The sequence below is a fragment of the Barbatula barbatula genome (genome assembly GCF_947034865.1).
Source record: "Barbatula barbatula genome assembly, chromosome: 22".
In the NCBI taxonomy this organism is placed as follows: domain Eukaryota; kingdom Metazoa; phylum Chordata; class Actinopteri; order Cypriniformes; family Nemacheilidae; genus Barbatula; species Barbatula barbatula.
Window position 1 is genome coordinate 6,044,350 of NC_136785.1, and position 10,334 is coordinate 6,054,683.

At 39.4% G+C, this 10,334-nt stretch overlaps 1 protein-coding gene across 3 annotated transcripts; it reads right to left on the reverse strand.

Moving 5' to 3' along the window:
* Window positions 1–250: 250 nt before the first annotated feature.
* Window positions 251–6,927, reverse strand: gtf3c4 (general transcription factor IIIC, polypeptide 4). Of its 3 annotated transcripts, none has more exons than XM_079487260.1 (5): window positions 6,539–6,927; window positions 4,247–5,986; window positions 3,583–3,713; window positions 2,642–2,730; window positions 251–2,376 (listed from the first exon to the last, which is right to left on the reverse strand). In XM_079487260.1, exons 1-5 carry the CDS (start codon window positions 6,836–6,838, stop codon window positions 2,312–2,314), a joined length of 2,325 nt encoding a protein of 774 aa, XP_079343386.1. In that variant the 5' UTR covers window positions 6,839–6,927; the 3' UTR covers window positions 251–2,311. The 3 variants fall into 3 exon arrangements, 2 of the variants coding, with proteins under 2 accessions (XP_079343386.1, XP_079343387.1); XR_013788271.1 differs by having other exon boundaries at window positions 1,979–2,376; window positions 4,300–5,986; window positions 6,539–6,873; XM_079487261.1 differs by lacking the exons at window positions 251–2,376; window positions 2,642–2,730 and having other exon boundaries at window positions 3,522–3,713; window positions 4,300–5,986; window positions 6,539–6,870.
* Window positions 6,928–10,334: the final 3,407 nt, after the last annotated feature.

The window sequence follows — 10,334 nt, forward strand, 5'->3', positions numbered from 1 at the left end:
ACCACATCAGAAAATCCTGTTTGCTTTAGAAGCTATTATTTTCTTCAGCAGTATGACTTATTTTATAGTCACACATACATATTCGTGCACATTTTTATGAGATTACACCATGGAAATTATTTTTTGGTGCGTTACTAATTTAGGCTTAAATTCACAATACAACATTTCTTAGAAAAGTACACATGCACAAAAATTGTGTATTCTATTTTTTTACCTTAATTGATTAAAAACGTAAAAAAATTATATATTTATAAAAAATATTGATTTATTGTACATAAAATGTCCATTAGGAAGTTACATCAAATAAGTTCAGCATAATAAATAAACAATTATATGTTTTATAAAAATAAGCATTATAAAAATGTAATAAAACTATACAGGATACTTTGAATTTCACTCCTTGGGCAAAGATTGGATTACAAATCAAGTAAAACCAAATTCAGCTTCTCAATTTAGGATCCATAAACAAAAGTAAAAAAACTGAATTTTAGCAAGAGAAAAATGTGTCAAGGGAAAGACATCAAGAGCAATGCTTAGCGTGCTGTTTGGGCTCAACAAAGTGAGTGTTTAACAAAAGGTGATGTATATCAAAACACATTAATGAACAATGAGAATATAAGATTAAATAATAATAAAAAAATGTGTCTGTTTAAAGCACAAAGACACGAACACAGAAGTGATGAATATTTAATACAGAGAAAAGAGCGAAACCTCCTTTTGAAGTCTTGAAAGAGCACACACAAAGGAGGAGGGAGCCATAATTATTGTCGAAATGTTTTTTGACAGATTGTTATATTAAAGAAGTAGGAGGTTCTGCCAAAAAGAGCTAACCTCTTCAACAGGAGGAGTCTCCACCTATCAACAAAGCTAACACTCAAACCAAACGGCCAAGATCCATTTGACAATCTAATAGCTAGGCGAAGAATCACAACGGCAGGGAGAAAAAACTCTGAATTTCAATCACGCTCACAATCTAATCTGTGACATTTAGCATGTGTGACTATTAATATGCACTGTATATTGTGTGTACATTTGAAATCCTAATAGATTTTCATTCTGCTTTAAATCGTCCCGTATTACGGCATTTAAAAATCATCTTTTAAATTCATGTTATTAGATGCTTATCACAATATGTCAGAGAATAAATTTGCCGTGACACGCAGCAGACGGCATTAGCAGTTCTGAGCCCTGCCTTTGTGTTTAGTCCCCCTTTGATTAACACACACATTATTACCTCACAATCAACCACCCATTACGCATTGCATTTACATTTGTAATGATATGGCAATGTTTCAGAATAGATCGTAGTAAAAAAAGACTGCGAATAATAAAACACGGCAGCAATTTTTTTAACCCTCCAAACAATATCTGCAGTGACAGCGAATGAGAGACGGCGAGCCGAATTGTATGCAATTATCAGGCCATCTTTATCTCGGGATACCATCCGAAACCTAAGACAGGGCTGCTGTCTAGCCCCGAGGCGAGCTATCATCTTCAGTGACACCAGAGAGAACCCGGGGCACAGACACAGGATGTACCGGGGATGAGAACGGACGTAGCAGAAGGTCCAACAGGCCCAAATCTATCTTTGATCACACACGGCTGCCTTTCACCAGCGATACCCTCGCACGGAAAGGGGTGTCAGGGTACACGGCCTGCGTGCGTCTCCCCTGTGGCCCACAAAAAGGGGGTAACTATATTTAACAATATCCACTCAACCTCGCTACCTTAATTAAAATGGGTATCACATATGGGGCCGGGATCCATTCCTCATTACTGTCGTATCTCATTAGAGTCCGGCCCTTTGGAGGGGCAGGATCAGTTTTAAAACAGTTTGCTCGGAGTCTGACTGTTTTTCATTTCCTTTTACATTCCTCTGCCCTCGTCTTCTGTTCCTTCAGGCCACGGAAAAGTCATTATTTGGAAATGGAGGAGGGGGGTTGTAGGGTGTTTGCGGATACACAAAAATGTTTCCAAAGCCAATTAGGAAATCGATTTATTTAAACCAATTAAAATCAGCCAAGGGAAGAGCGTGCATATTTAATGCGGAAGCAGTATGGAAACATAATATTAACAAATCAAAAATACAGCATATAGAATACAAATTTCTATATTAAATTGTTTTTTTTATTAAAGCTTGGCTTTAAAGTAGGTTTTTCATGTCTTATATTACAAAAAATACATTCAAAGAATATACATTCACATGTTTGTCCTTTAAAAAAATAAAAGGCATATCGTATTCTTTTGAGTGCAGCCTTTTTGTCACCCAGTAGTCAGCGGTGGAACGTTTGTCATCTTAACAGCCGCTGGTTCAATAGAATGGGGAGTCACAAAAGATGCAGGGACCTTTGAGTATTTTTTTAATCCAGTCTGGGTCTATGAATGAGGTTAAGAAAGAACATAAATGTAATTAGTTTTGTACGAGCATTGAGATCTACATGTGCTACACATCAAATTATACCAAATGTGTCTGTATCAATTCACATTGTATTTGTGAATGTGTGCATTTGGGACAATATCATCCACTGCTGTGTGGTCACCGGATGTTTTGTTTCACCTGTGCGTGTAAGGTTCTCTACATTACAAAAACTGTAAATGTGTGGTTTTTTGAGTGGAGATATGATACAGCATTATGGCTCACCCTCGGGCTCTGGAATTGAGGCAATACTGCCCTGCAACAGACAGCGACGGTATGTTAGACCCTGACAGGCCTGATATGACAGCACACACCTTAGGGAGTGAGATGGAAAGAAAAAGGAGAAGGGAAAAAGACAGTTAGACACATGAACGGCAGCAGCAGGGGGAAGGTTTAGATCAGTGCTTGGCAGAGATCAAAATGACAGCAATGAAGCAATCATTTCCCTGATAGACCATTAGGGGCAGTAATCTCCATTCAGTAAGACAGATGGATGAAATGTCACATACAGGGCTTCAAAAGGAGTCTGTACTTTTCGATACCAACTCAACATCTACATTTTACCCAAAACAGAAAAAAGCTTTTATACCACCAGAGCAGATATGTTCAGATTTGTTTTAACTTGGCATTTCTATAATAGAATCACCACATGTGTCTATATTCATATTATATTTGCAGTTTATTTTTATTATACGCTTATATATTATACTTCATTATATTTGGAATTTCAGCATCACCACCGCTGGGGTCATTGTAAAATTATGACAATATTGCCATATTATTAATGACATACGAGTTACAGTTATATTGTATAACATGCAGATATCAAGCTGTTATCTACATCATAAAGAAAACACAAATGGATTAGGTACTTACAAATAAGACCTATAAACAAACAATTATCAAGTATATCTGTGTCTGATGTGAGCCAAGAACAGTGTCACTGTTTGAATTGTAAAGAGTTACTTAACAAGCTGTATAAAATTGAAAAAAATTTGCATGACAAAAGAGGCAAATAGAAGGTATTCCAGACAGTGTCATGTGGAGCTGTTTTTTATCAAATAAAATGGACAGAATGATGTCAGTTACTGTCCGTCCTCCGAGGTTATAAGACACAAGCACCAAATTTGAGTTGTAGATATACAGCACCAAATTTAGACCTGTACCTGAGCCATCTGTGCCCGTTCTTACACTCTGCTTGCTTGTGGCTTGTGAAGGGCAGAACTTCCTTACAGAGGCTACAGTACTCTGGAAATGTCTGCTTGTTCATCTTGTTCATGATATGACCTATAAGCACCTACGAGAGTCAAATATGAAAGAGGAAAATCAGATATTATTTTACAACTACGAACACATATTTCTGAATTGATTTAATCAAAGGGGCAGTTCACCCACAAATGAAAATCCTCTCATCATTTAATCATCCTCGAAGTTTTCCAAATCTTTATAAATGACTTTGTTCTGATTAACACGGAGAAAGATATGAGAGTGCTTGCTTATATTTGGCCACCACTGACTACCGTATAGGAAAATGACAATAGTAGTCAAATATGCCCCAGAACTGTTTGCTTTCCTACATTCTTCAACAGAACAAATACATTTACAATGCAGTTTTTCCTACTATGGCAGTCAACGGTGGCCAAGTACTGTAAGGTTACAAGCATTCTTCTAAATCTTTCTCTGTGTTCATCAGAACAAAGCAATGTATACAGATTTGGTACAATTTGTGAAGAAATTTCCTTTTTTTGGTGAACTGTCCCTTTAAATATATGTAATTGTAGAAGTGAGCAAATAATATTTATGTCAGCAAACTATGAGAAGTAGATTCACCTTGGCAGTCCTGTCTTCATTCACCGTGTCATTTGTGAGAAAATTACACACACCTTTGGTGGGTATACACGTGTTTTGAGTGACACAGGTGTGTAGGTACACCTCGCCCAGCACCTTCTTCATATTCTCGCGGGTCAGATGGGACTCCACCTCTTCGATCCAGCCAATGATCTCCTTCATTCGTTCCTCACTGCAAAAGTGATCAGAATCCCCCTGCCTGGACTCATCGAGAGCTGAAATGTCTGCATCTTCTTCATCCTCCCCACCTGCCTCATCATCAACAAAAACTTTACTATCCTTATAGTTTGGCCTCCACAGGATGTGCGTAGGGGTCTTCTGCATGGATTTGTGAAGTGTCCGGAGAAGAAAAAGCTTAAGCCGCAATAAGTAAGTGGACCCTTTGGATCCTTGGAGCTTCTCATCTAACTCCTTTTGGAGCAACGGAGGGATGCATTTGTCCTTCAGTACCCGCCATCGCAGCAGATCCAACAAGTCGATCTGTCCGAAAAGGTTCTGCATTTGAGATTCGAGGAGTTCAGCAGCCGCTTCATCGGGGGTCTTGAGGGTAATGAACTGCACCTGGTAGGTGCGGGTGACAGGGTGGAGTCCATTGATCATGCCCTCATTGGTGACTAGGCCCAGGTAGGCACCATTCGGACTGACGGATATACCGTGTATACGTCGTCCTGCCACTCCTTCTGGCAGAACAAGCTCCTGCTGTTCGAATACCACTGCAACATCTGTGAAAACGGGCGTGAGCTTCTTAACCACACCATTGAGCGAGCAGGTGAATATTGAGCCGTTTTTACGGCTAACAGTCATTGATATGATGGGGGTGGAATGAAGACCTGTGACGTGAGAGTTGTGAACATTGAGACCAGCTTTAGAGATGAGCAACAGGCACCAGAACACATAGCAACCGCGTGCAACCACCACAAGGCTACAGTTGCATTTCTGGTGCGGGTGGAAGAGAGTGATGCATTTGATGTTGTGGGCAGGTATCTGGTCCTTATCCTGCCATAACACCACAGGTTGTCTGAGGGTGAAATAACCCTTCACTGCTTTAAGATTCACCGGGAGAATCTTTACAGGTCCAACTGAGCTACCCACAATCAACCCGCTCATTTTTCGCCCGCTGTGCTCATATTCCCACCAGGTGAGCACGTTTGGCAATGACACGTCAGACTTTATGGTGTTGCAGGACACCACTGAATCCTTCCCCTGTATGGGCAAACAGAAATGCCACACAACTAGATCTCCATTCTCCATAAGTACAGCAAGAAGAACAGTGCTAATGTCTTTACATTCATTGTTGGTCTGAACTTTTTGCGTATTGCACAGGCCAGACCACTCCATGCGCACAGGCGTCTGCATTTGATACCGTCTATGCAGCTCATCCAAGTCAGTGAAAGGGCGAGGAGACGAGCCATCATTCTGGGCGGCGTAGTTTCTGGACTTCAACATTTCACCATAAAGTTCTGTTAGGTTCAAGAGGGATGTCCACTGCAAATGCTTGTGACTGCTGTGGATTGTGAGACGATTGTCCAGTGTTAAAAAGGCAAGGAGACTGCGGCCATTGCTGTCACAGCCTAATGGTGACCAGCTAGTGTACTTGACTCCATGGAGACGTCCACTTTGAGGGTTCATGACTCTGTCAATCATTGTCATTTGGCCTATTACTGGGTCTTTACTTTTTGCGAACATTTCTTTTACAGCCTGAACCTCTTCTTTGGGACCCACCTGTAAGAAATCATAGAGTTAAGAAAAAAGATTTGACAAGTAGTAAATGTCACCTACAACACCTGTTTCCTTATTCTTATACTTATTTGCAAATATATTTAGATACACTTTGAGTTTTTAAGTTTAGACCCAAGACTTAGTTTAAGACTTGTTTAGACCAAATGTATGTTTCTTAAGATCTAGAAAAAGCCCAAAATTTAAATCTGTAGATATACAAGTTGTCCTTATAATAACCAACATTTACAAAACTATAACTTGTTTTTAAATGCACAAACAGTGAAGGAAAATTATGTTTTACCAACCCTGTGATATATACCTATATGAAAATTAACTCTGGTTTTAATATTGTACACATGTAGAAAATATGTTATTAATTTACACCATTTGGCTTATTTTCGTAAGGTTAAAAAACTTTAATAATTGGATTCAATTATTTTTATATTTCATGTTAAACATCTTAGGTGTCAGAATACAACTTATGCATTTTGTGCTTTTATTACTCTAATTACTCATTTAGGAACGCATGAGACTCCACGCGCGTGCACAGTTTACCTCGAGTTCGTGCGCGGCGTCCGGTACCGGGACATTAGTGCGGTGGAGCACGAGATCTGGACTGAGACTGTGTACATCACACAACATCTCCACGAGAGACACGCTGTTAGTGCTGCAGGCCGCCAGTCTGTGGTCGTCTGACCACGACAGCGGCTCCACGCCGCTCACCGGAGTCAGCAACTTCACCGCCGGGTTCCGCAACATCACCCGTGCAGCCCAAAAATCACTGTCCGGTCCCGTTTCGGATGCAGACGCCTGCCCGGCGTTCTCGGAGGTACTAGCTGTAGTCGATTCCGCCATTTTTCTGTATCAAAATAAAACCGTCTCCAGGAAATTACGGAACCGGAGGAGGAGGGGCTTTATTTGAGGTTGCCAGATTGACAAAAGTCGCTCATTGGAATTCTAATGATAGTAATATATTATTTTAAAAAAGTTTCACAGATGGAAATTAAGTTTTACATTATTTGAAAACATTTATTTTTTATTAAAATTAATAGTTGTTATTATTTTTAAATCATTTTCTGTATTAAATTGAACATTTCCTTGTAAGATACCATCTCAAAAAGTTTTAATCAGACACTAATACATACAATCGTATAATGTTTGGGAATGTTACTGTTATTTTAACATTTTTTATATTAGGCAGAAAGCCAGCCTCAGCTGTGTTCAGTGTTAAAATTATAAATGTCATGCAAAATTGCTTGGCATTTTTCATTTGAAATACTGGCATGATCCATTAACTGAAAACCCATTCATCTGACGTCAAAGGACAGGAGAAAGATCATTAATTGGCCTGAGCATATGAGAACGGTCAGGAGCCCTAACTGTGTGACTATGTTGAACGATATGAGTGATTGATACCCACATGCCTTGATCTGTCCCGTTTTGCCACCCTGACAGGTTTAAATGTCCTATTTCTCGATTTTCTCTCTATCAATGCATAATTCCAGTCAGAAGACACAAAGTAACTTGAGTCGTCAGAGGTATTTAGCAATGCGGAGATTCCTTCTGTAATAAAACAAATCGGTACAAATCTATGAAACAAACATGTAATTGTGGCACAAATATTTTACTCTTTCCTTTTATCTATCTGTCATTTGTTTCAATAATAAGATGAAAGCGGTGCCTCTGTGTATTTCAGTCTTAATGAAGCGTGTATGGTATGAATATTTCAGTGACCTGCTGTGCGTGATTTTCTGGGTTTTGACACAGGGGTTTCGACACAGGTTTGTGGGATTGTTAGATTAAACATTCATCCGCATTTGTCTCTTAGATTCACTTCTTGCATTTATAAAGTCTGGTCCTACAGGGCTGTTTGGCGTTTCAGAACACAATGCACTTCATCTTATTTGTTCCTGGCTGATTGGAAAAGCTCTTGGTCTTTGTAACCGGTAACTGATAGCTCACTCACTGTGCAAAGTTTGTTTTCTCCAAAATGCAATTAGGAGCCATTTAATGTGATTACAATAGCTTCGTATTATGTGGTCTGTTACATTCTATGCACAAACGTACACACATTCACATAAATTATGACGATTGACAATATTAGTGTAACAAATATTTTAGTAATAAATGCTAATTCTGTGATAATTTACTCATTTCAAACCCTTTTTTATTCCAGAATGAATGTTGAATAGTTTTAAAGAATTGTAGTAAATTCCAGTGGACATTCCTTTTTTAAATCTGCTATCTTTCATATTTCTTATTCCAACCTGAACATTATTTTGGTTTCACATATAGACCTCTCCTCAACTGAGCCATTTGCACATATCCAGCCCGAAATCTTATGGGAAACTGACGGATGGTTCATCATACTTGTTTTAATTATTCAGCTGTGCAGACAGCACCCTGGGGAGACGTGCTGCGGCGCATTACAAAAAACACACATTCAGTGATATAATCATAATGATGATAATGAAATGTATTTAGAGCACATCAGTGCCTCCCTCTCTCTCGCTCTCTCGGTCTCTGCCTCTCGTCGCTCTGGTGGAAAGATGTGAGCGCTGTCTGAAGCAGGACATGGGAGTTTGCTGTGCTCTAGCCCCCGGTGACTCCACGCAGAGGCCTGCGGTGCCCTGCGCGACGGCTCACCGGAGATTAGCCGTCAGAGCGGAAGTTTTTGCATACCTCATGTGCCGTCAACTGCAAAGGCTTACCTGACAGGTGTTGCTCTCGCTCAGATCTGCTGTGTCCTCCTGAGCTGAAGCTTCTGTGGGGCGCCTGGGTAGGAGAAAGCTAGTATCCTGCTGTCAGTCATCACAGGCCACACAGCCAGACCAAAGCCAAAGACGAGAGAACCGTGATTTCGATCAGTGTGTCGCAAAACACCCTGTGGGCTGCTTGCAAAGAGTCCTTGTTGAATGTGTCATTGAGTGTGTCAAACTTTGGGAGGAAACAAGGTTTAAATAACTTATTAGTGGCGCATGTAAAATACATGTTTTTTAGCCCTTGCATTTGGGTAGTGTTTCCAAATGTGATATTGGGTTTATGAGCAGAATCCATAAAGTTAAGATTTGTGGTTGCTACATGCAAATTCAGACATCCAAACGGTATACGTTGTTGAAAATTGAATTAGATCCTACAAAAAGCATAATTTAAGTCAGGGAATGATATTGGGCAACCAAAATGTTCAGTGTGCCAAGTTCGGCGGGACCAAACTTACTTCCTTTATTGACATTGCTTTATGAGCAGAGGAATTTTGGTGGTGGAACAGAGCAGTCCATATCTCTAAAAAATATTTCATGGCTGTTGTTTAGAAAATCTGTTTATTACAATCCACATACTTTAACCCTTGAAATGTATAGTTACTACACAAAACTATCCTCCCTCTTCATATCCCCGACAACACTGTTTACTTACTCAGATTTGACCTCTTTATTGTGTTTGTATACACTCTCACTGGAGATTTGTGTACATTTGAAAGGTTTATATACCAGCTTTTTCCCTTACTGTATTAAAGTGTGTTGTCAGGTTAATACAACCTTAGTTCTTCCCAGAAGTGCTGCATATTAAGAGAAAGTGGGACTTAAGGGTGCTAAAAACAGCAGAAAAGACAAATGAATGATCACATGTATGTGCAGTGATAATAGATTAATATTTCATTCAGCTTTATGATTAATTAAAACAGGCCTCGGGTCCTTTGGCATATACAGGCTGAAACACACTGACATTCCCATGTGATCCTCTCAACATCTGAACATCTGAACTCTCTACCTTCTTCTGCCTCCACTCCAGGTGGAGGACCCGTTTAGATATCTCCAGTGGCATACAGTCTTTACTTTGGGGACGGTAAGACTTGCCGGTGTGTAGTCAAGCTGTATTTAGTGCAGTCAACAGTCTATTTATAGCCAACAGGACACGTTGACATATGAACAAATGATTTAATTTATTGACCTCACCTTCGCTCTTTTGTGTTTAAATCCTTGGTTGCTATATGCAGCTAATAATACTTTTATTTAGTGCTTCTCTGTAAAGTCATTTATACTGGTTTATAGTGTATATTGTTTAGCCCCTGTTCTAGCTTGCACGTTGGAACTTTGTGTATCAGCAATTCCTAGGATAAATGACTTTGTCTTACAAGGATTATATTTGGATAAAAGCTTCTGCAATTGAATTCATGTAAATTTTTTGCATATCATCCGTCTTTAACACACTGACCTTTTTGGTTCTGTTTAACATTAAATGTTTTCACACGCAGTATGTAACAAACTGCTGAAATAAACTCAACCCAACTTTTAAATAACATGCAGGAATATTGTCATAGTTCTAAGGTCAAAATGTCTTTGTAAACACTCTG

Excerpts from the sequence above, each read along its gene's own strand:
- gtf3c4 (XM_079487260.1), bottom strand. The coding sequence starts at position 6,838 with ATGGCGGAATCGACTACAGCTAGTACCTCCGAGAACGCCGGGCAGGCG. Across the intron at positions 3,714-4,246 it reads ATGAAGACAGGACTGCCAAG|GTGCTTATAGGTCATATCAT; the intron begins GTGAATCTACTT and ends TGACTCTCGTAG. Across the intron at positions 2,377-2,641 it reads CTCAATTCCAGAGCCCGAGG|ACCCAGACTGGATTAAAAAA; the intron begins GTGAGCCATAAT and ends CCTCATTCATAG.